Raw genomic sequence first — 27656 nt, forward strand, 5'->3', positions numbered from 1 at the left:
AAATGTCATAAATTTACAAACAGAGAAGAACATTTCATAAGTCATAAAATCCCTTTAACAATTACAGAAATAGCCCTTTAGACTAGTTGTTCCCAACACGGAATCGGAGAACAGAGGAGAAAAATTATTAGTTACACAAAATGTAATATCTTTTTGTAATTTTTTGTTAAATACTGAAAATTCTGACAACTTCGTACGCTTAAAAATCCTTCAAATGAAACAATCAGAGGAGCAAAAAACACTTGGTTGACACCCGAACAATCCACACTCAAAATAGCGCAATGGGCAAGAGGAAAAACATAATTTTCAATATAGGTTGAACTGTCCCTTTAAGTCAAAAAGCTTGGGGACGTCTGCTGTCGAGCATGAGACATCCCGCAACCACCGTTGTCTTTCCTACATCACAGTGCACTCATTCAAACACAGCGTGTGGTAGGTGAGCGGGAAAACAACATATGTTATGTTGACATCTGAGTTACGAGTCACAGAGACATCTATAACTCAACCAGTCATCAAACACAGCCAAAGGCCACTTAGAGAGGGCAGCTCTCTCCGGTTTTCGAAGATCAGAGCTATTAGAGGGGAGACGGAAAATACCAAACAATGGTAAAACTGCAGTAAAAATTTGAAGAAAATCAGGGAAAGCGGAAGCCGAGGAAAAGTGACACGTTGCCTCCTTGTTGCAACAGCATCAACAGGCTGATCGGCTCTGCAAAGAGAACAACTCTGTGACATCACATGAGCAGCCAGACTCAGCTGGCTGGGTGCAGGGGTGGCAGCAGCGGGCTGGGGGTTGACATCCTGTCACTGCTCATTATAGTGTGAATTCTGTGTATCCTCAATAGCACCTTCACTTGGCACAAGCAGAACAAACTAGTGATGCGACACTGGAGATAGAGGTCTGGAGGAAAGGATGTAGCTTGATCACTAGGGAACAGGTGGAAGACAATAGAGATGGTGGACAATGCGCCGCACAAAGACAGACAATCTGAAGCCTTCAAATGAGCGCTCTGGTGCTTTGAAGCCAGGAAGTAACGGGGAACAAATAAGTAGAAAATACAAGGCGTATGACAAAGCGATGATGATGGCTGTTGTCTGCTCTGCGTCTCTGGAGGTGCAGCGGCGCTCCTTTATCCTCCTGAAACAATACGTTAAGAAACCTGTTGTCCGTGCATCCCGAGGCTCTTATCACCCCACAGCAGAGCTCACCTGCCCTCTTCTGTTTAACGCAACAGAAAACCATTAAAGCACCTCTTTCTGTTTCACTGTCACACAAAATCACACTTTCACTTCAACACCAGTTTGTTTGTTTATGCGAGGATGGCGTTGGTCGTGAGAGTTTAACGCGATGCCTGCTACTCCGGGTTGTGCATAAACAAGGTACCATGTCATAGCCAACCGCTGATCTCGTGTCTTTGATGATTCGCCTCAGACCGGCACAAACGCATTGAGATAATGCAACATTTTAAATGGTGTATAACTTGTCATGGCCGCCTACGATGTCCCTGAGATAAGACAGCTTTTGGTTTAGTGTCAGTTTCCTAAGAGAGGGGCATCATTACAGCGACACAAGGAGTTAATCTCTGCCTTGCTACTGGGTGTTCAATAAACAGGTTACACTAAAACTTAAATGTGAAAGATCACAGATGAACAGATTTCCCTGAAGCATGCGTGAACATGACTGAGACTAAATCAGTGAACGAGAATTTTTGGAAGAATTTGTCCCCGATGATTTTTGTCACTTTGCTCAAAATCCCTTCAAAGATTTGACTAGAAAACAACCAGGGGCCTTTTCTATTAATTGGAACATTTTTTATTGGTCAAATGAAACTAAAATCTATTTTGAAGTTTCTCAATAAACAGATATCTGCATTTGACGAGACCAGATTTCAGCATTTGTTCTCGTTCTTTCTAGTCTGTTTGTCTTAGTATAAGTATATATATATATATATATATATAAGTAGTATAGACCAATGACATTTGGTTGCATGAAGGTAAACGGTCTTTGTGGAGATCAAAAGAGGAGAAACATATTGGCCCAAATTCAATCTCACAATAAATCAGCGATCATCTGATGATGGTTTATTGTTTTAAATTTTATTTATCTGCTTTCATATGCAGATAAATACTTGCTGCTGAGACAATTCAGTCTCCAGACATTTTCCCACAACTCCAACTTCTCAAGGCCTCACATTGCCAATTGGACTGTAAACACTGACTACACCCGCCATTGTTTACAGTCCAATTTCCAATGAAAAAAGGAAGTTTGGGCCTGAATCATGAAACAGGTTCATATAGTTTCCTGTAAAAAGTAATGCACCATGACTTGTATGAGAGCATACAGTTTATGAAAGGTAAGTACTTTGTTAGGTTTAGGCATCAGAACCACATGGCTAAGGTTAGGAAAAAAGCAGGTTTATTGTTAGGAGAAAAAAAGTTATATATGGAGAAATTATATCTAATGTAATACAAACACTAGTCTCAGAAAACCCTGGCTGAAAGTTGGGGTTTGCTTGATCTATTCACCATCCTGTAGGGACCTAGGTGGCTTTTATAGCCTACCACGTCATTGGACAAAATTTTGTAGGAAAGCTGTGAATTCCAGTGCATTAGTTTTTATAGGAGATCTGGCTGGCTACACTATAATATTGGCCGTTGCCCCAAGAGACTAAATCTTCATCAGACTGTTGGTTAGACAGTTACAAGTTACAAGATTGCTCAAATATAAACCCGTTTGCACTGTACAGCAAATTAAACACGAGGAAAATAAGGTATGGCTGCCTCACCATACAGACAGACATTCAGTCTCCAATAAGAACAGGAAAAAACGATTATTTACAAAAAAAAAATACAGTTGTTAAAGCTCCTTTTAATGCTGTTACAACCCTGGACACTGAGAGTACACTGAAACCTTTAGAGAGTTTGTCTGTAAAGGAATACTGTGGGTTGCTGGCATCATTTCATTACAGCGGCCAGTGTTACAATCCATTTTACACGACCAAGAATGCTCTGTGTGCGTGTTGTACTTGTGTGACTGTGTGTGTGTGTGGCATGTGATAGGACCAAAATGCTTGGGTATCACGCTCTGATGTGCATGCCAAATCCACTTGTCCTCTCACACAACCCTACCACTGTGGCTCTGCCGTTTCAGCTCTGCCAGCAGAGGTCTGGGGAGAGCAGCAGCACAGGAAGCAGGTCATGACCCCTTATAGCAGAAATCACAATGTTATGTGCTGACTGAATCTGACCAAATATTACCTTTAACTGGCTACGGTTACCCTATCTGCTCCCACTGGCTGTTAATTATTTTATAATGTCAACTGGAAAAAAAAGGTTTTAAAAAAGTATGAGCTTTGTTACATAGAGATTCATAGTTTTTTTTCCACCTCAATCCTATAATACATAACAAAATGACCACTGCACACTGATAAAGTCATAGCAGAGATGATTTTACTCCTTTGTGCTGTACATAGTGATTTCAAATAATTATATATACAGGGTGCAGTGGTGGAAAGTAACAAAGTACATTTACTCAAGTACTCTACTTAAGCACAGTTTTGAGGTACTTGTACTTTACTTAAGTATTTCCATTTTACGTAATTTTATACTTCTACTCCACTACATTTTAGAGGCAAATATTGTACTTTACTCCACTACATTTAGCTGACAGCTTTAGTTACTTTACAGGTCGAGATTTAACATAAAAAAATACATTTAAAGTGATTTGACTTGTTGTTTTTTAATTAAACCTTGTAACAGTATATTAAATAGTTAAAACGATCCCTAACTTATATAGCAACTATATATATATATATATATATGTATATATCAAAATGTAGTCCAGAAGTATTAGCAGCAAAATATGTAAAAAATAATAAAAGCAAACTAATAGACTCATTTCATAAATCTATCTATTTCCATCATTTTTGATCAATGTTAGGTGGGCATGACAAACCTTTAGACATCAAAGATATATCCTGATTAACAGCAGACAATATTACATTTTACCTTATTTATACTTTATTTTTTGACTGGCATTGCAGCATGTGCTAAATTTCCAAGTTGGAGCCATTACTCCTTCCATTCTGGCACCCAATAACAAAGCAAGATGACATTTTCAGTAGATACTACTACTCCTCGCTAATTCACTCGTCTGCTCTTCAGTTTTTCGGTTGTTTTGCCTCCAGCTGACACCGTTGCATTATCATGACTCCGGCAGTAAAAGGGTCGATTTAGCAAATATTTTTTCTTCAATGCATATCCCCATTATTAATAATCCTGCATGGCACAATTTATTTGATAACTTCCAGGTGTTTTTTTTTTTTTTTAATGGATAGCTCATATTATAATCTATTTGTTCCAAAAGTTAAAACACACAAATATTTGCTCTTGGCCAAATTGATCTATTCAGTTCAGTTAAAGTTATTAAAACTTCTTAGAAGGTGAAGTTTAGAACCCAATTTTTTAAGCAATCATGACTATTCTGTGAGCACTTCTTAAAAAATATTATCCTGGTGTTTAAAGACTTGCACGATATCCCGTAGGATGGTGTTCAACCCCAAAAGAATTGGTTAGTTTCTGCCTTAGTTTCTCAAAGCTAAAGCTGTTGACGAGGTAGATGTAACTGATGAAAAACAATATTTTACTGGATGATGAAATACAAAAAACACCTATTCTTTGCAAATGTTTGAGCCAACAGTTTGCTTTGTACATCAATTACATTACTACGTCATTTGTGACAAATAAAAGCTGTTCTTTAAAATTAATAACTTAAATATTTATGTCATGTAATAGGTTTTGTGTAACCCACAACTTATACTACGTTGCTGACTGAGGCAGGCAAACACATGCCTCTCAATTGCAACAAACACAGAACATGTTTGCTTTAATCAGTGGCTGCGAGAGTGGAGAAATCCTAGGGGGAAAGAAAAAGTCTCTTTGTTAATGAAGATAAAAGTAATGCCTTCATTTTTCATGCTATCACAATTAGTCTCACCATAACCATCTGAAAGATCCTTCCAGAGAAGAGAGATCACTTGACCCCCAATCTGTGACCAAACCCTGTCTTTCCATTAGGTGCTCGCTGCAACCATAACGTCTATCTCTGCTCAAGCTGGACACAGATGCTTAAAAAAGCACGGGGCATCACAAAGAGCTCACAGAGTACAAGTCACACGGCGGCTGTGATTGAAAAGATCCATTATTCTGACTAACCGAGCTGAAGAATCTTTTCCATGTGCTATTCCTTTCGAAATAAACTTAAAACAACAAATTACTTTCTCGTTTATTATAAATAAGCATCTTGGTTGGCTGTTTTTGCTATTAATCTACCTTAGAAAATGTATTATTTTGGTGTTTAAATGGTGGTCGGAAATAAGTAGCATAAAATGGTTTCAGCTGTTTTGATTGATGATTCGGTGATTAACACAAGGACTCAGGTTTGATCACTGGTGTGTTTTATGTGGTATTTCAATATTTCACAGACAAGAAATGAAAATCCACTTTTGCCGCGTCTTTAACTTTTAGTTCAGGTCAGAGAAAGTACTCAAGGCCTCAATAATCATGGCCTCCTGTGTTGTGATGTGACTCATGATGGTATCTGAAAATTACCCTGCACCAGTTTATGTGTATGCACTCCCAGTTTTCATGTGGGCTTCCCTGAGGTACTCCTATAGCTTCATTAAACATTTCAAAGGCATGCAAGTGAACTGGATAGTGATCACTGTTCAGTGTACAAATGGCATTGTCAACACAGTATTTGTGTTGGGAAGTCCCTTCCAATATGTCTGTTTCCCTTCCTATTATATGCTTCTTCTTCTTCTTTCAAAGTTCAAAAAACAAAACAATGACAAAACAAACAATGAACGGACGTCGTAAACACATCAGTATCTATAAAGGAGTTATACCCCTTTCTAAATTTCAGTTTGACATCCAATGGAAGATTATAACAACAAATAAACATTTTGGGAAATACATCTTTTTGCCTTTTTGGGGAGTGTTAGATAAGACTGAAACCATTCACATATTTTGTATAAAATAAGTTTGTAGGAAAAAAACCCAACAGAATCCACGCCGGGGTCGAGGGGGTCAGGTGACGATTCTCATTTACAGCAACAGCCAGTTAGCTTAGCTTAGCTTAGCGCAAAGACTATCACTGTGTCTCAATTCAGATACCTCCATTAGTACACTTCCATGTAGTACACACATCACACGCACTTGCTTCTGTAGTGTGTGAAATTTATACTAAAATACTTAAATATCTGCCAGCTTGTTTCCTGGTTTGGCTCACTTGAGTAGTGTAATAAAATAGAATTAAAAATTCACGTCATTTTATTTTTACTTATGCGATGTTCACTGGAGCCCGCACAACTGCTGCAGCTTCCACTGTAGTCATGTTCACATGTTTGGTGGTCTCTCTCCTTTCTATGGGAAGACAGGACTGTGACCATTGAGTGTCCAATGTTTTACAGTCAGCTTTTTGATACAGTGCACTGCATTTTAACCAAATTGTCAGTGTGGATGCACTTAAATTAGCAAGTATGAGTATGGAAGAACATGTACGGAAACACAGAGAAGTTTCCAGACAAGCAGGGGAGAATCGAGGATCTAGAATCTAGCTCCCAGACAAGAAATAGTACAGCACATAATGCCTGTTAAACAATGATTTGTCTTTTTTTTTTTTTAAAGTTCCTTTTATGTAAGACTAGATCTGTGACCTTTGGATGGAGCCAGAGTAACTGTTTCCGCAAGGTTTCGGTCTTTTTTCGAAGCTAACCAGCTGTCAGATATGAGAGTGACTCTCTAGCAAAAAGTGAATAAATGTCTTGAACATCAATCTGAACCACAATCCTGATTTGGATGTAAGCAGCTTCTGGGAAATGAGGCACAGTTAATGAATGTACATATCTGTTTCTTGCACTAATAATAGCTGTAACACAAGTCTGACCAAAGTTCTGCATCAATTAAAATGTCATCTTTCTAATTATTTGACACTCATATCATAATACCACCCTTTTTAGGCACATCATATAAATCAAAGTCATTCGAAACTTGAGTTGGTTAACAGGGAAATATGTATTATATTCAAATATAAAGATGTTTAGGGTCACAAGATAAACATGTGACCATCAAATGATTTTAAACGTTGCTCTAATTCAGCTTACAGAGGTAGGGAGAGTTGTTTCAAGTGCACAGTGTAAGATCAGGCTCAGTGTTTAGAAGATATTAGTGGTATTTTCCACATAATCAAATTAAACTCAGACATCTTTGAGTACAATGTCTGGAGCAGTCTTCTTCGTTTAAAGCAGCCTCCTTTTGCTTTTTCCTCGTAAAATATCTGGTCATCTGAGCGTCTCTAACTGAGCTGTCACAGATGATTAGAGGAGGAACAACTCGTCTTGGTATCCCAAAGAGCATGGGGTCCTCACGAGAGAGTGAGCCACAACTAGAATCAATGTCACCGTTCAGATAATCACGCATTGCCGATTCACCATGTAAGATGAATTTTGTTTGCTGCCTAACTGTGTAAAGCCTCTATTCATTTTCAGGATTTTCCACAGAAAAAAACGTGGTCAACTCAATAATGACGCTTTCGTCTTGATATTTCAACTCTGGTTGTTTGAGAACCAAGTGTTTTGTGCTATGTCGTTCATTTGGTCGCTGAAATTATTTCTGTGACAAACCAAAGTGACAAAAAATTAAAAAAAAATGTATTTAAAGCAATTTCCTTGTAATCTTGTTATTCTTTTCAGTTAAATAAGTGTGATAATGTGATGCAGTATATCAATTAGGTTTAGGTATTCATTGGTGGTATGAAAAGCATTTCATCTTGCATTAACAACACAGCCACATACTGTATTAATAACTCATAAATTTGAAAAGTTAACTTACAAATGGCAATTTTGTGCATTTCTCCCATTCATTCAAATAGTTTTGGTGTGAGTGTTGGAGATATCAGCCGTAGAGGCACTCAGAAATACTCAGGAATCATGACCCGGTTAATGAAAATAATCCAAAGACCTTGTGGTGAGCACTTACATAAACATTTCATATTTAATATAGTTCCTCTCCTAGTTAACACCCAAGAGAAGGCAGACTTCTTTGTTGTTGATATCTCCAAAACTCAGCAATTTACACCAAGATTGAGAAATCGGTAAGAAAAATGTGTATTTTTGATTTTTTTTTTTTTGGTGAACCGTCTCTTTAATCAATTACAATAAGTATTTTATATATATTTTTAGGTAACACATCTTCCATCTGTTTGTAAGTCATAAGTGGCTTTATATATGAGGAGTCACGCAGGGACAGAAGGATATTTTCAGAATTACAAACAAGGGCCCGTCTCTTTTGTGCATCTTCATGACCTCTCCTCGCAGAAAACCATGTGTTTGTCACACACACACAGAAAAACAAGCTTTACACAACAGGAGTGTGAAATCACCATGTTCCAAGACAGGGAGGCGGGGGGAATAGTTGGGCTCCCAGTGGGCACAAATCTCTGTGCACTCGGACGACATCAGGCAAAGCAATGACCCCTGGATTCATAAACGCTCTCAGGAAATCTGTGTTACATCTCCACTGAGGTCAACGGTGGAAACTGATTTAAAACTCAATGTGTTGCCGATGTAAGACGCACTACACATGTAGAATTGAAATTGGACGAAAGACAAAGTGGAAGATGACTATCTGACAGCACACGATTGGAATGACAGATCATAATATATATAAAGTCATAATTATAAATGTAACAGCTGTTTTTTTATTTTTTATTTATGATATTATCTTTGTTTCGGCTCAAATCCTTTTTCACAAAAACTAGATTCTGTACTATTCCTGTATTTGAAGCATTTCACTTAGGTTTATTCAAGTACACATTTTACACATCTTGCAGCATACATCACAAATGCAAGGGATCACTGACATTTACAATGCAGCGTAAAACTATAGTGTTAAGTGAATTTTCTGAAAACTGTACTTAAGTGATGTGTTTTTACATTGCATCAGCATTCCCATTATTTGCTATTTTACACACCGGTCTATAAGAGCTCCAGGAGCTCGCAATCATTCGAAATAAAAACGACACCATTCTGACAGGAAAATAAATACATCAGCTGCTAGTTTCTTCGCCTGCTGTATTTAGACAGTACAGGATAGCATGGTGGGTAACTGGTGTATGCTGGAGTACCAGAAAAATCAGGGATAAGTTAAAAGGAAATAATTGTATCCTTCATTCATTACCCTTAACCGCTTATGCAACCTCAGGTCGCTGGGGGCTGGAGCCCATCACAGGGCTGACACACAGAGACAGACAACCACTACCGCTCTCATTCACACCTACGGGCAATTTAGAGTCATCAATTAAACATCATCAACTGTGGAAGGAAGCCGGAAGGAGCCGCAAGCTGAGTTCGAACCTGTGACCCTCTTGCTGTGAGGCAAAAGTTCTAACCACTACTTACAAACAGATGAAAGATGCATTACCTAGAACATTATTTTTAACATCATTTATTATAAGGACAGTTCACCACAAAAGATTTTTGGAGATATCGGCAATAGAGTCTGCCTTCTCTTGAGTATAATGTTAACTAGATGGCACTTGCCTTGTGGCCCTCAACAGACTTGAGGATGAAGGAACTACACTAAAAATAAAATAGTTCCTTGATAAAGAAGTGCTCACAACATGGTCTGGTGATTATTTTGATGAAGCGGGTCATGATTTCTGAAAAGAGACACTGTTACTTTTGACCTCAAATTTATTTTTTGGGTGCTTTGAGCACTAAAGGCCCAATGCCATCTAGTTTATATTCAAGATAATGCAAACATCAACACTCAAACCAAAACTATCCAGACTGATTAATAGCACTACAGGTAGCCTGGAAAGCATTTCATCAGATTCCTAAAGATCCTGGAAGATGGTAAAATGGATTACTGCAGTAAGAAGAGCTGGGAAGAAACAAGAAAAAATAGCGACAAGACGAAAGCAGAAAAATGTGGATTGTGTAGTGACCACTTCATGTCAGATACAGAACACAACCTTAACTGTTACTAACCCGTGTTAGCACCGTTAGTTCCTATCCACCACACATTACTTCAACTGGGGGTAATTTAATCTTCAGGAAGGATAAACCTGTTACTAAAACTTTCATTGCACCCTTATGATAACTGTTGTTTGTCATGAACATAGACTGTATGTGTAATTCAGCGGTTCCCAAACATTTTTAGCCGTGCACCCCCTTCTATGTCCCCACCAGGTTGACGCACCCTCAATCCCCCACACTTTCAAAAAAACAAAATGCAATAAGATTTTTTTATAGCCATATTAAAGGAGGCATGTTTAATCATGCTCAAATGTCCAGAACACACATATAATAAAATAATCACCACTTTTCAGAGGAAATGGAAGAAGATAACTTCTTCTACGCTTCATTATAAGATGAAGTGCATTTTGAAATTGACCAAAAATACATGTAAAAATGACAGAAAAAGACACAAAACAACCAAAAATAGATGCAAAAATGACCAAAGATGACACAAAATGATCAAAATAGACACAAATTGACCAAACAACCAAAAAATAGATGCAAAATGACCAAAATAGATGCAAAAATGAACAAAAAATGACACAAAATTGAATAGCCTGTATTTATTAATTAATTAATAACACGTCTTTATTGTGTGGGGGGGAAAAATGTAATTGTGTCATTATCAGACCGCCATTACATTTTTCATCTCGTGCACCCCCTAGCAGCAGCTCACGCACCCCCAGGGGTCCACGCACCACACTTTGGGAATCCCTGGTGTAATTCATTGACACAGCTAACGCTACATACAAGCTAGCTGTTAGCACAACAGTTCCATTAACGTTACGCTGCCCGTTGATATGCTAACGGTCACTATGGCGACACTTACCCTCCTGGTGACCACGAGCAACTTCAGCCGGTGGACTCTGAAGCTGAATATTTATTCAGAAATCCGTCCGTTTATACCCCAACAGGCTTTTAGTTGGTACAGTTGGATGATGAAAGTTGTCCAGGTAAATAAAAACATTTGTAAACAGGTGTCTCTTTTCAATGTAGCGTTTAACGCCAAAGTGCGCACTGAACTTAAATTGCTTTGATTTGAATTAACACTGGCGCCAAACAGCCAAACATTTTTTGTGTGTATCTTTATTGACAATTAAGGAACATTACAATCATAAGGTCAGACAAAAAGAGATTACAAGAAACAAATGTCACGAAACAAAGAACTAATCAGGAGAAATATTAGTAAAAAATAAAATAAATAATAATAAAAAAAGAAAAATATGTACATACATTGGTCACGCAGAGAGTACGAAGTACATAAAGTCTGTGCATTTGAATGATTTAAAAAAAAAAATCATATAGTTATTAGAAATGAAGGTTATACATTCATCAGGCTGTCATAATATTGAAAAAATATGTGTTTTTTTTTTTGTCTTTTACAATTCTGAGAGACTTAAGTAGATTTCAAGTAGAGAGTAGAATTCAAGTAGAAACACCTTAAACTTTCGCTTAGCTTTGAGAAATCTGTGTTTGTGTATAAATAACTTACAAGAGAGAATTAAGAAATTGGTTACAAATTCAACAGATTTGTTACAATGAGTAAAATAACAAAGAACATCTTTTTTGGTGAATTTATTCACACATTTCCTGCCTAATTGGTGACGTAAATAAGAGGAGTGACATGATGTCCAGAGCTCTATTTACTACTTTTTGGGTAATATTGTAGAATAATATAATAATACAATATAATTTATTGTAGGGATTTTACTTGCAACACATATGTGTTACTTTCTTTCTAAACTACACCAGGAATAAATAAAAAATGAATACAAAATATAAAAATATATATGTATGTATATATAGATATATACACATGTGTTATATATATAAAGCAGGGTGGAACATAACTAAGTACATTAATTCAGGTGCTGTACTTTGCTAAGTCTTTACATTTTAGGCGTCTTTGTACTTTGTTGCAGTTGATACAGTTGTTTTTAGCAGACGCTTTTATGCAAAGTCATGTACATCTGAGAATTTATACAAGACAAGCAAAGATGTAGTCACAAGACAAGACATGAGTAAGTGCCATAGGTTAAGTTTGAGTCCAATAGGATGTAGGTGCTATAAGGCAGTGCATAAGGACAATGCAAATAGTGTATTTGTGTTGTTTTTTGTTTTTTTCAATCCATAGATTATGTGTAAAGGTGTTAATGAAAGAGGTGGTTCTTTAGTCTCTTCTTAAAGACTGAGAGGGACTTCTAGTCCACTACATCATGAGGCAATTGTTATTTTATTACAGTACATTCATCTGACAGTTATAGTTACTTTACAGATAACAGTTATAACTGTATACATTAAATGACACACTCAAAAGTGCCAATTTTGTGCAAAGAGACCTACTTTTACTTTTTAAATGTTCCAACAACATTAGCTGAAAATACTTAGGCTATGGGAGCTACTTTTACATACACATTTGAATACACAACTTTTAATTGTAATCTCTTATATATAGTTCACAGTGTATTATTACTACTTTTACTTAAGCAGGCCTACTCTATCACTTCGGACCAAAAGTGATTATACTTTTTAAAACCACAGTTAAAAACCTGACTGCTATGTCCATGTGTGATGGCATTTTTGTATATAATTTGAGAGACACTTTCAATTTTTTTTTCAAAAATAGTTTTAATCTGTCAGAAAGTTATTTCAGACTATGGCATAGACTTCAACAGTACAAAGTCTTGCAGGGCACCAGTTTCCTGCGGTGCAGTTGAGAGCAGTGCAACAGCGCCATCTAGCGTCGCGAGGATGTAGTGACGCTGAGGCCGGCCTCGACGTCACATCCGGTTCAAAGATGTCTGCGCACTGACAAAAGTCACATTACTCCTGCTGCTGAAAACATACAATTATTAACGTTAATTACTTAATATATACAGCGATTACAAGGAGGCGACATCTGGGAACAGTTTTGCTTTACTACGTTCAACATCCACAAAGGTATTTCGCTCTTTTTGGCTCATTTATAAACCGTACGTTGTCCTCAAACAGGAGATGCTCTTTACTGTTACAGTTAGCTGTTAGCAACCGCTAACAGCTTCACTGTCATTTAACGACATGATCATTGGATATGTAGTTAATGTGTAGCAATGAGACTCATTCCTGACGTTGTTTAGGAAGAAAGTGACTCATAAACACTTTGATGGAAAGGCAGTGTATATAGTATATAAGTAACGTTAGATTTAGTCAGGTGCTGCAAAGTCGTATTAAAAAAAAATCTAATCAAAACTTTATTTATATAGCGCTTTTCATAGATATAAATGCAACACAAAGTGCTTTACAAAAATAAGGATAAAACAGACAATAAAAATGACAAAACCCACCTCTCCCACCCCCACACATCCGTATGTACACATACACATACATGCACACACACGCACATAAACACACACTCAGACTCACACACAGCACATTTTGATTGACAGTGTAGAGACATGGCAATGGGAATCTCCAAGACCACATTCCCACAGGGCAGACTGAACACACCCCAGTGTGGAGACCCCCATGAGGGAACACTGGAGTTAAAAACTAAAAGACTAAAAGACAACATGACAGGATAAAACTAAAAGACAACAAGACAGGATAAAGACTAAAAGACAACAGGACAGGATAAAAACTAAAAGACATCAGGACAGGATAAAAACTAAAAAACTAAAAGACAGCAGGACAGGATAAAAACTAAAAGACAACAGGACAGGATAAAAACTAAAAGACATCAGGACAGGATAAAAACTAAAAAACTAAAAGACAACAGGACAGGATAAAAACTAAAAGACAACAGGACAGGATAAAAACTAAAAGACAGCAGGACAGGATAAAAACTAAAAGACAACAGGACAGGATAAAAACTAAAAGACAACAGGACAGGATAAAAACTAAAAGACAACAGGACAGGATAAAAACTAAAAGACAGCAGGACAGGATAAAAACTAAAAGACAACAGGACAGGATAAAAACTAAAAGACTAAAAGACAACAGGACAGGATAAAAACTAAAAGACAACAGGACAGGATAAAAACTAAAAGACAGAAGGACAGGATAAAAACTAAAAGACAACAGGACAGGATAAAAACTAAAAGACTAAAAGACAACAGGACAGGATAAAAACTAAAAGACAACAGGACAGGATAAAAACTAAAAGACAACAGGACAGGATAAAAACTAAAAGACAGCAGGACAGGATAAAAACTAAAATACAACGGGAAAGAAAATACAAACGATGTGATGAACAACTAAATAAGTAAATAGATAACTAAATAGGTAAATAAGTAAATAGTAAAGTAATCAGTTAAAAGCTAGACCAAACCGGTGAGTCTTGAGCCTCCTTTTAAAAATATTATATTTCCATTGTATGCATCTTTGTAGTTCTCCACTACATCTCGGAGGCGATTGTTGCATCTTTTATTACACTACATTTATCTGACAATTTTAATTATCTGAAAGATTCCATGTTTTTTTTTATCCCTTCCTGTCCAGTAAAAACGTGTGTCTCTAAATGTGAATATTTGTGATAAACTTAAGAATGAAGTGTTCATTTAAGTGTTCAGAAAACTCCTACTTCTTGAGCAAAAATATTTAAAAAAAATACTCCAAAAACAACTTCAGCTAGAGAATGTGTCCTCCTCACACAGCTGAAAACTGGGCGGTTTTTGTCATAAGTTTTAGATATGTGGTTTTCACAGTAAATTGTAAAATACAACAGGCATGTAGCAGTAATATTAATCCAAAAACATCATACAATGGCAAAACACTGATAAGGACCATTTTCTGCATAATATTTACATCTGTTTATGTTTTTTCAAGTACATTTTGCTTGTAATGGAGTATTTTCAGTGTGGTATTAGTAGTTTTATTTAACTAAAGGATTTAAATAATTAAACTACTCAATACTATTTAAATACAATCACTGTTTAAATGCGACTTTTTTGTTTGTTGCAGGATAATCCAGCCAACACCATGGTTCATTTATGTGAGTATACAGTGTGTACATGCACGTCCTGACACTCTCCCACATGTTTTTGTCTTGTGACAGCAAGGACTGGGGCAGAGTAGTAGCAAGACAAGTAAATATAACATTTAGATTGTGTAGTCACATGTTTCTAATTTATATAAGCAGTTCATCATAAGCAGGCAGGGAATCTTCCTCACATAACGGCCACAGGTTTCTCAACATTAAATAGAATTTGCTTCTCATATCATACTTACTGAAGGCAATAGTTTTATTGTGGACGAATGTAATGTGGATCAATATGACTATAGGTGTTCCGTTTTCTCCCCACGGAAAGGGCAACCCAGTGCACAAAGGATACTACTCAGTTACAGTATTCCACTTTTGATTGTTTTATTTGTATTTCTGAAAAAATAGCAGCAACAGGTAATAAACCTAAAAATTAAAGAATGCAATGTTTCAATTATTTGCATAATATGATCATCACAGCTCACTCACCTCAATCACCCAATAACAATAAGCAACAATAATAAATAACATAACCCATATTTCATAACAAATGTCAAAATATCAATCAACTATTAATGACTAAATTAAACATCATATGCATTAATCAACATTTTATATTTATATTTTCATATTTTAGAATTTCATGAATATTATAATATGATGAATTGCATATCATATATGAAAGACAGTGAACAATGTAGAAAAGGTAGGTTTTAGAGTCCATTCGTTTGGTTTAGGTAAACTGGCAATTGAGTTTATGTTTCGTGTCTTTATGGAGCAGGGGCCAGATGCATAAAACTCTGAGTCCATTCACAACTGAAACTAAAGATAGAAATGAGTATGCACATTCTATTCATCAGATTTATAAAGCTGCATGTTTTTCCACACCCATAAACTGTTTGCTTATCAAAAGTTGTGAGCGCTCCACCACTCATTAGACCTGTCAGGGAGAAATTAGATTAGATTAGATTAGATTCAACTTTATTGTCATTGAACAGAGTACAAGTACTAGGACAAGGAAATGTAGTTTAGCATCTAACCAGAAGTGCAGATGGCAAAGAAGAAGTGAAATTCCACAGACTTTGTCTCGGCAGAGAGGTTCTCCTCGCTAATTCATCCAGTTCTTCAAACCAACATCTCAGTAAAATCTTGGTCATCATTATTATTAAATGCCAGAAGGACAATCAATGACTCAGTCATAGGGCTTATGTTTAAAATGACTATACAAAACGCTTCACAATTCAGGATCAAATGAAACGATCACCAACAGAGAGATGGTGGTAAAATGAAAAAGATAGTGACTCAAGTGTAAATAAAAAGAATGATGAATCATAAATAATATATGATAAATCATAAATGTGTAAAAAGGAACGTTTCCGCAAATCATTCTTTCCAGCTGCCATAAGACTGTACAACACAAACACAACCTGAACATTTTTGCATAAATCTGCACTCTACACATTTCTCCACTTAAATTTGCAAAGATGTATATAGTATATTATTATTATTGTATATTTGTATATTGTTAAATGTCTTTTCTTAGATTGTTTATTTTTTATCTTTATCTTAAAAATTGTGTCAAACTTTGCGGCTGTAAGTAACAAAGAAATTTCCCCACTGTGGGATTAATAAAGTCAAATCTGAATCTGAATCTGAATCTGAAATGCAGCCTGAAAAAAATAATTATACGATCAGAAATTTTTAAACAACCTGAAAATAATGTTTTAATATAAGGTTACATTTCTCCCCCAATATTTTCTGTTCATCTTCAGCAACTATCTCGATGCTAACTTTGCTCATTTACTTCTGCAGCTTCACTCCTGCTAAAGCAGTACCACGGGGGCTACGTTGTCCTTCGGTTGGCTCTTGCAGGCCACAAACAAGCAAACAGACCCTTCTATCGCATTGTGGCAGCTTACAACAAACGGGCAAGAGACGGTAAATATCTGGAGCAGCTGGGGACCTACGACCCGCTCCCCAACATCTACAACGAGAAACTCGTCAGCTTCAACTTTGACCGAGTCAAGTACTGGATTGGCTGCGGCGCACACGCTACAAAGCCAGTGGCCAAACTTCTAGGTGTGTATTCACTACATCAGTTCTTTTCAGGTGGATCAACATTGCACAACTTTTATTGTCCAGAGAAAACCTGCAGCTCACATTGATTTGTTTAATCAAGGAGGTCGATCAATAACTTTTATGAGCACTTTCACCTTTTAGACAATAATCATGCAGACATATATGTCTCTGTGCTGACAGTTTTATGAAATCCATTTTCTATATTATCTGCTACCATTAAAGGGTTGTACAGATACAGATCACACGTGCACTTTATGGTCATAACATGTGATGTTTTACTTGGTTCTCCAGAGATTGACTATGAGGTATTCAAATTATTTTTGGTGTATCGGCTCCGAAAGATTCTCGCAACTGGAGGCAATGATTGATTGATAGATAGATAGATAGATAGATAGATAGATAGATAGATAGATAGATAGATAGATAGATAGATAGATAGATAGATAGATAGATAGATAGATAGATAGATAGATAGATAGATAGATAGATAGATAGATAGATAGATAGATAGATAGATAGATAGATAGATAGAACTTTATTGTCTGTCACGAGTGACAGAAATTCGTTTTTGACAGGCTCATATAAAAAACACTAAGAAACAAACAAACATTAAAAACACAAAAATGTGTACAATCATGCTAAAAAAGGGGGGGGGGGGGGGGGGCTGTTAAAAGCAACAGAGTGTTCATTTTTTGTTGTTGAGGGTGGTTATTGCAGAGGGGACGAAGGATTTTTTGTAGATGTTTTTCCTGGCCAGTGGAACCTTATAGCGTTTGCCTGATGGCAGCAGCTGGAAGCAGTGGGAGGGGGTGAGAAAAGTCTTCTGTGATCAGGGTGGCCTTCCTGATCACAGACCGGCTGTACAGTTCTGAGAGGGGGGTTTGTGGTGCTCCAATGATTTTGCTGGCCTGGTTAACTGTACGGGAAAGTTTGGTCTTAGTATGGGATTGGAGTATGGATTCAATGAGGGACTTTTAACCAGAGTTAAAACATGTGTGCTGACATTGAAAGTCCTTAATTTCCTCAGCAGGTAGAGGCACACACGTGAAGCCCGTCAGGAGTCGCTCACTCACGTAGCGCCCACATATGTCTCGACAATAGTTTGTCGGAAAAGCTTGTGATAAAAATTGTCTTCCACTCTTCACTCTCTGTCTCTGCAGGGTTGGCAGGATTTTTCCCTCTGCACCCAATGACGATAACAGAGGCAGAGCGTCGAAGAGCCCAAGCAGCGTTGACAGCAACAGCATCAGAAACAGAAGATGGTCTTCAGGAGGGAGAGAAGGAGGCGGAAGTGTGATCATTGAAGCTGGGGACTGTGTGTGACTGTCCAGTATAAAGATAATGTCCCAGTTATACGGAGAGAGAACTGATTCGTTGCCTAACTTGCTGGGTGGACTGCTTGCAGCAACGTCAGCAGCAGCTATGAACAATTCATATGAAAACTGATTATTGATCAAATTCAGCAGGTTCAGGTTAAGTTGGATACGAGTGGATTGCCATGACAAGCAGTTTGTATTTACAGTTGTATTTGACTTAAATAAAGTCTTTCAATATTAGAGCATTTGGTTCATTTTTTCCATCATCCTCTGTCTAACATTATCTACACGTTTCGTGCCAGTTGGTTCGTTCTGTTTACTTGAAGCTAACTTGTGCAATCATTTCTCCTTTTGTCTGTCTTTCTTTCTTTTTTGGCCTGCTTCGATTTGAACAGGAACATGTGAATCAATGATAACGTCAGTAATGTCAAACACAAGAAAGAAAGAAATCAAAAGTGGGTGGGATTCCTGATATGCTTATTGGCAAACCTCAGCATTTAGTTCCTTTTTGGCTCAATAGCAAATTCTCCACCCTCATATTAAACTATGTGTCACGGAAACCTTTGTAAACTCAAACCCTACTGCTTACTAAAGTCAGGTAATGTTTCCAAAATACATTTTTACTTTTTCAGAGGTAGAGTAAATTCAAATTCAGGTACTGTTTGGGTAATGCTGTAAGCTCTATTTTGTATTGATGAGCACTGAAATGCACATTAAGAATAGATTTTACCTGATTACTACAAAATAAGAGCAATGGTGATATAATATTGATCTCTCTCAAAAATAATCACACAACTTTCAGTTACTTAACAACATAAAGCAGCAAATATCTTCACCATCAACAGGTCATATTGTACAAACAAAGCTTGCAGACAACTTGATGTGCATTTTGTCTTTAGTTCAACACAGCAGAGAAAACACACAAACACACACACACACACACACACACCGAGTATTCATTTATATACTTTATTGTTTCTGCTCTCTGCTCACAAAAAGCTCTTTGATGAATTCTGGGCACAGAATATTAAATCAAGTACTACAAAAACTGAAATCTAAATCATATTTAGATGATTATTTTTCCTTAATATATAAACTGCTGTCTGGTGAACCTGTCTCATGCTTGTTTTTCTATCTTAAACAGGCACATTTCTCAAACCACGCGTGGCTTGCGTCAATAAGGTCATGATAAAAAAGCCAATTTGAGCCAAGACACACTTGACAACACCCAGTTGACCTTTTCAAGTCCAGCAGAAACAAACACAACACTTAAAATAGTTCTGCTGCTGATATGGCTTCATTTCCTTAAAGCCTTTGCAATAACAGTCTTTGATAACTTTGATTCTTTAACATGTTGGTGCATTGAACAATCCGTAAAAACAACTTTTAAGTCGAAGTCAGCAGGTTATTCCTGAAAAAAACTATTGTCATATATATAAATAATTTCGGCTCTCCTAATTATCGCAATCTAGCATGACATGGTGAGCAGGAATCAGGGGTGTATTTTATTTTTTCTTTGGTTGCGTAGCATTTCAGAAATGATTTTCTAATAAGCAAACAGAGGCGTGGAGAGCCTTACCCAAACCTCTTGTGGGTTCAAGAGCAAAAGAATTTATATTTGTGTTTAATCATGCCACAGGTCATCTATTCCTGTGCTATTGAGACTGTTTATTAACCTTCCTGGGGTCATGTTTGGCGATCTATTTATAATATAACTATTCATGTGACCCTCTGCATCATGTTCAGCTGATTGCCACAGCATGTAAATATTGGATATCAGATTGAATTGAATGTCAACAACACAGCAAATAAGAATTGTATTTGCCAGATTCGTTTCAATACAACAACTAATTCAATAAGTGTGAATGGAGAGCAAAACAATGCATGTAGATTTATATAACTTAAGAAATTGTAATTGCTAATTTTTAGTAACATTTTCCAGAAGGAAAGTGTATTGATTTTACCCAAGCTCTGTTCACAGTTATACAGTTACACAGTTGTATATATATATATATATATATATATATATATATATATAAACAGATTAAGTATAAGCCCATGCTACCTCAGTGCTTTAAGACCCTAAACATACTGTATTTATGTCAGTAATGCTGTGCATAACTCAGTAAACAAATAAAATAGGATGTTGGGCAACTACTTTGGGACATTGTGTATTTTTGTACCACAGAATGCAAATGATTATTATTGATTTATTTTATAAAAACTAGACTGTATGTGCATATGTCTTACTATATAATTAACCTAATAAATGATGCAGTTTTGCTCTTAGTGAGTATTTTGGTTTATACACTATGCTTGTGAGTGTAAATCTGTCCTTAGTATATAAGAATATCCAGCAATCGTGAAAAAGGGTATAATTAAAATCACTTGTGTCACAGACAGTCAAAAATGCTTAATGATGACAAACGTGTCACACTCACGCCTTAGTCCTTGCCCGATTCAGCGTCACCGTGCTCTGGAGCTTTGTATTCAAGCATGTGCTGGGTGTGAGTGTACTTTCAGGGAAATTAACAAATCCCTTAAGTGCCACGCCACAATATATCTAAAAAAAAAAAAAAAGGTTTGCCTAGGGAGGGCACTGCATCAGGAACAACCTGAGTTTACCAGTTGATCATTGATGACACATACAGTAGATTTGATACTGATAGACAAATGTTTATAGGGCATACGACTGCCAGAAGGATCAAACTTTACTGCACAAAGACGTTTATAAGGGGAGATTATTGAAAGTTTACCGCAAGACTGAAAATTACAGAACATCTAAAATATCCTGCTTCATTGTACTGCCTACTTCATGGAGTGAAAGACATTGCAGCTTAACATCATTTGGATGGTTACCTAAATGCATGGAAAAATGAAAAAGGAAAAGTGGATTTATTTGGGATCCTGTAACTGGAAGAAGCTTTCCATCATTCTGATCACTTTTGTGCTCATTGTGGTTATAGTGTTCTGTGCGATCTTCGCACAAAAAAGAGGTAAGTCTGTGATTTTTGTCATTCTTTATTTTATATCCAGGGGAGTCTATACTCATCAATTTACTTATGCATTATTTTGATGCAACTATCTACACACTGATATTATTTTACAGCATATATATGTTTGCGTTAGATTTTTACATGATTAACTTTAATCCTGACCATCCTTCAACAAAAACTGGAATTAATGCAGAAAGTACAAATAAAATGACTCGGTAACAGTTTACAATAACAATCTAAGTGATGTTTATAGATGGTTTATAAACCAATTATTAACCATTTACAAAATTCTATACATATTTAATGTTTAAATGTTTTCAAACAATTTCTTGAAGGTATAGCAATCATTTTGAAATATTTTGCATACTTAATATGGTGTTAAAAATGTTATAATGAGTGCAAAACTATTAATAAACTAATAATTATAATGTAATTGTTTGTTAATGGTAAAGTAACTATCAACTTACATTAATATACCATTTATTTGGCATTTATAAACTATAGTTCAACATTAATACATTTTCTATTTACCATTCTAAATGGCCTATATACGGTTTATAAATGATGATTAAACATTAATAAACGATCTGTTTACCATTTATAAATGGTCTATTTACCATCTATAAATGATGGTTATTGTAAAGTGTTACCAATGACTCTGCTCCTTACTATTAATATGGACACAAATCCACACACTTTGCACTCAATATATGAGTTATTTAAAAATAAATATTGCTCACAATTTCTTTTTACTTTTAAATTACATTCTTTAAATTTACTTATTTTGGTTTTTATTTCATTAGTTCCTTTAATTTATACGGAGCCCCTAAAGGGACATGGTGAAAATAAAATAAAACTTCCTGTGAGCACGAGAAACATTTCTGGTGAGCAAGTATCTCGTGCTCACCAGAAAGTATTGCATGCGCGCATGGTGTCTGTAAGAACACCCTCTGCATTTCAGCTTGTTTCTGTGTGAATCTGCAGTGAAATTAGTGACTGGAAACAGACAGTTTTCACATTTTTATGAATTTTTAAAAATACGTTATTATGAATTTCCACCGTGAAAATTCCTGTAAATTTGTGAGAATATACCTGAAGTCCCGTAGAATGAACCTGCAGTGAAATTAGCGACTGGAAACAGACAGTTTAATTTAAATTAATTTTTAATGTAATATTTTACCATACAGTAAATATTCACGTGCATTTTATTATGAATTTCCACCGTGAAAATTCCTGTAAATTTGTGAGAATATACCTGAAGTCCCGTAGAATGAACCTGCAGTGAAATTAGTGACTGGAAACAGACAGTTTAATTTTAATTAATTTTTAATGTAATATTTTACTGTACAGTAAATATTGAAGTGCATTTTATTATGAATATCCACAGTGAAAAGTGCTGTAAATTTGAGAGAATATACCTGAAGTCCTGTAGAATTAACCTGCAGTGGAATTAGTGACTGGAAACAGACAGTTTAATTTTAATATAATGTAATATTTTACTGTACAGTCTATATCTAAAGGCGTTTTACAAAATAAAGTGAACAGTTCTGTGAATATCATGCAATAATCGTATTTCCATATTTATCTGATATTAGGGCCTGGTTGTGTAACACTTTATTCTGAAAACTGAAAACCGCACGTGGACACATACAAATACATTTTCGGCACGACGCAATTTGATTATTTCACGTGGTGTGTTAATGTAACGTTAATACGTAATCTCCTCTCTGCTGTTTTATACTGAAAAAAGGTGATAAAGAATGACAGTAAAGTGTTTATCCTCCATGTCAGCTCGCTTTGAGCAGTTTCAGTGAATTTACCGTAAATGTAACAAAACGTGGCGCCCTACATTATATAGGGACGGCTGGCTTGACTACGGAGAAGCGAATTACGGCTCACTTGACCGCAGTGCTGATCTGCATCTCTCAGTCATCATCCGGTATCCATGGAGACACCCGGTGGCGAAGGCAGAAATAATATTTCGGGTGGGCCAGTACAAAAGTGGATGGGCCATCTTTTCCCAGAAAAAGGACTCGTAAAAATGTAGAACTATAAAAATGACAAATATAGACAAACTGGAAAAATAGTGACTATTTTACTTTGCAACATTATGCATTACAAAGGAAATGACAGCAAAACACTGCCTATAAAACAAGCTCTCCCAACAGAGCTTTATAAAGGCTGTACACAATACAACAGTAAAGACAAAACATGCGTATCGGCTCTATCGCACGGCACAATAAATCATTTTATTGCACAAATCAGTAGGCTCGATAAAGTGTTAACGTACAGCATAACATAGACCTGCATCAGACAGAAAATTATCACATTAACGGCGATTGTTGTTTCAGTACCACGGACAGCTCATGCGTAACAGAAACTGCGCAGATCATAGCCTACGGCAACCAGTTAGTGTTGAAACCAGTAAGGACACAACACCGGCCTTTAGACTTTCTGTTGTCTCACGCCAGTGTTTACTTGTACTGTTTAAGGTTGAGCTGCCAGCCGTTGTGAGAAATAAAGCCCGACGCGGTCCGAGCCGCAATATAACGACCACCCGTGTCCGACTGGTCCCTCCTCCGCCCTCCATCATCATACACAACGCAGAGTCCCAGGGTGTGGAGAGGCTCATCCCACACGGCCCGGGTTACAAATACATTACTTTACTGGATACGCGTCTGGACTACACTAGTTTTGTTTTCTCAAGATCTCGAATTAATTATATCGTTTTCTCGGGAAAACAACTGTCGTTTTTGCAAGTAAAGCAGCAATGTCCTTATAATGAAGCCCCAGGTCAAAATATAGCTGAACTAACTCCTGTAATGTCATTTTCATACAGAAACAAGCTGAAATGCAGAGGGTGTTCTTACAGACACCATGCGCGCATGCAATATTTTCTGGTGCTCACCAGAAAGTATCTCGTGCTCACCAGAAAGTATCTCGTGCTCACCAGAAAATATCTTGTGCTCACCAGAAAGTATCTCATGCTCACGAGATGTGTTTCTCGTGCTCACAGGAAACCAAAGTTTTATTTCATTTTCACCATGTCTCTTTAGGGGCTCCGTAAATTTACAAGTCACCAAGAGTAATGTTTTATTGGTTGCTTTTTAGTAAACTAATGCATGAACCTGTCTGACATCTGAATGGTTGCTCATATTACTTTCAGAATATATCTTGACACCGAAGACTGCTTACATTTTTCAGTTTATTTTTTAATAACCTCACATCATCTCAGGAAAATACTGTGAGCCTGTCTCAATTCCATGAAAGCAATACAGTTCAAACAAACTATGAATACTGATACTGACTGTATATTGACTGGCATTTTCAGTTAATAATTGAAGAAACAGAATGGTGTAAGAATACAAACATTGCACAGCCATTACATTATTAACTGAGATATGTTTTGAAAGAAAAACCCCTGTTCAACATTGGAGTAAGGGATTTTGTGACTGAGGACACATAAGAACTTAGTTTTAATTGTATTGAATTATAGAAGCCAGCTTCAGCATGACTGAAAAGTAACAACACTGGCAAACAAAAAAAAACGTGATCCAACGAGATTATGTGATGATTGTTTACTTTGCAGACAGGATTGATTAGGAATGTGGTGGTAGCTCCAAGTTAATATTGTTTAAACAATGAAAGGAATGAAGAACGTGTTAATTCATGTTAACTTAGGTTGTTGATGATGACAATTTTAGTGTTGTGCACCGACAAATATGTTCAAATATGATCTGATTAAACAGGAGATCAAACTGCAAAACAAACTCAACCTGACGAAACATGGAGGAAACCACAAAAAACGAACAACTATGGAGGAAAGAATCTCTCAAACATGAACATCTCGAGAAATAACCTGGTACAGGACCAACAAGATATGAATAGATTACAAAGACTGCAGCAACTGACAAATGGCAACACATCTACTCAGACTCATACAACAAACTCGACATTGTCACCAAGTACATCAGTTGCTACTGATGTTGAAAAAAATGTTGCATCGAATATAACGAAGTCAGTTACAACAAAAGGAGGGACAACAACAATCATCACTGACGAAACATTGACAACAAAGATTTCTTCAATAACAGAGGTACCACCAACATCTTCTACGACTCTGACACCAACTCAAACATCTCCTGAACACACAATTATAACAACAATGACTGGCACCAGCACCATCCAACTTCCATTAACAGGCCAGGAAACATTGACAACAGCGATGTCTTCATCAACAGAAGAACCATCTACATCTGCTACGACTGTGACACCAACTCAAACATCTCCTGAACACATAAGTAAAACTACAACGACTGGCACCAGCACCATCCAACTTCCACTAACAGGCCAGGAAACATTGACAACAGCGATGTCTTCATCAACAGAACAACCATCTACATCTGCTACGACTGTGACACCAACTCAAACATCTCCTGAACACAAAATTATAATAACAATGACTGGCACCAGCACCACCCAACTTCCATTAACAGGCCAGGAAACATTGACAACAGCGATGCCTTCATCAACAGAAGAACCATCTACATCTGCTACGACTGTGACACCAACTCAAACATCTCCTGAACACATAAGTAAAACTACAACGACTGGCACCAGCACCATCCAACTTCCATTAACAGGCCAGGAAACATTGACAACAGCGATGTCTTCATCAACAGAAGAACCATCTACATCTGCTACGACTGTGACACCAACTCAAACATCTCCTGAACACATAAGTAAAACTACAACGACTGGCACCAGCACCATCCAACTTCCATTAACAGGCCAGGAAACATTGACAACAGCGATGTCTTCATCAACAGAACAACCATCTACATCTGCTACGACTGTGACACCAACTCAAACATCTCCTGAACACATAAGTAAAACTACAACGACTGGCACCAGCACCATCCAACTTCCATTAACAGGCCAGGAAACATTGACAACAGCGATGTCTTCATCAACAGAACAACCATCTACATCTGCTACGACTGTGACTCCAACTCAAACATCTCCTGAACACATAAGTAAAACTACAACGACTGGCACCAGCACCATCCAACTTCCATTAACAGGCCAGGAAACATTGACAACAGCGATGTCTTCATCAACAGAAGAACAATCTACATCTGCTACGACTGTGACACCAACTCAAACATCTCCTGAACACAAAATTATAATAACAATGACTGGCACCAGCACCATCCAACTTCCATTAACAGGCCAGGAAACATTGACAACAGCGATGTCTTCATCAACAGAAGAACCATCTACATCTGCTACGACTGTGACACCAACTCAAACATCTCCTGAACACATAAGTAAAACTACAACGACTGGCACCAGCACCATCCAACTTCCACTAACAGGCCAGGAAACATTGACAACAGCGATGTCTTCATCAACAGAACAACCATCTACATCTGCTACGACTGTGACACCAACTCAAACATCTCCTGAACACAAAATTATAATAACAATGACTGGCACCAGCACCACCCAACTTCCATTAACAGGCCAGGAAACATTGACAACAGCGATGTCTTCATCAACAGAAGAACCATCTACATCTGCTACGACTGTGACACCAACTCAAACATCTCCTGAACACATAAGTAAAACTACAACGACTGGCACCAGCACCATCCAACTTCCATTAACAGGCCAGGAAACATTGACAACAGCGATGTCTTCATCAACAGAAGAACCATCTACATCTGCTACGACTGTGACACCAACTCAAACATCTCCTGAACACATAAGTAAAACTAAAACGACTGGCACCAGCACCATCCAACTTCCACTAACAGGCCAGGAAACATTGACAACAGCGATGTCTTCATCAACAGAACAACCATCTACATCTGCTACGACTGTGACACCAACTCAAACATCTCCTGAACACAAAATTATAATAACAATGACTGGCACCAGCACCACCCGACTTCCATTAACAGGCCAGGAAACATTGACAACAGCGATGTCTTCATCAACAGAAGAACAATCTACATCTGCTACGACTGTGACACCAACTCAAACATCTCCTGAACACATAAGTAAAACTACAACGACTGGCACCAGCACCATCCAACTTCCATTAACAGGCCAGGAAACATTGACAACAGCGATGTCTTCATCAACAGAACAACCATCTACATCTGCTACGACTGTGACACCAACTCAAACATCTCCTGAACACATAAGTAAAACTAAAACGACT

General features: G+C 37.0%; 1 protein-coding gene across 1 annotated transcript; it reads left to right on the top strand.

The window, feature by feature from the left end:
- The first annotated feature begins 12851 nt into the window (after window positions 1-12851).
- On the top strand, window positions 12852-18671 carry mrps16 (mitochondrial ribosomal protein S16). The gene is made up of 4 exons (XM_059329564.1): window positions 12852-13019; window positions 15018-15048; window positions 16849-17115; window positions 18276-18671. The coding sequence occupies exons 2-4, from the start codon at window positions 15036-15038 to the stop codon at window positions 18410-18412; spliced, it is 417 nt and encodes a 138-aa protein (XP_059185547.1). The 5' UTR covers window positions 12852-13019; window positions 15018-15035; the 3' UTR covers window positions 18413-18671.
- Window positions 18672-27656: the final 8985 nt, after the last annotated feature.

This window comes from Centropristis striata, chromosome 3, assembly GCF_030273125.1.
Source record: "Centropristis striata isolate RG_2023a ecotype Rhode Island chromosome 3, C.striata_1.0, whole genome shotgun sequence".
Taxonomy (NCBI): Eukaryota; Metazoa; Chordata; class Actinopteri; order Perciformes; family Serranidae; genus Centropristis; species Centropristis striata.

Coding starts and splice junctions, on each gene's coding strand:
- mrps16 (XM_059329564.1), top strand. Junction 17,116..18,275: donor GCCAGTGGCCAAACTTCTAG/GTGTGTATTCAC, acceptor CTGTCTCTGCAG/GGTTGGCAGGATTTTTCCCT.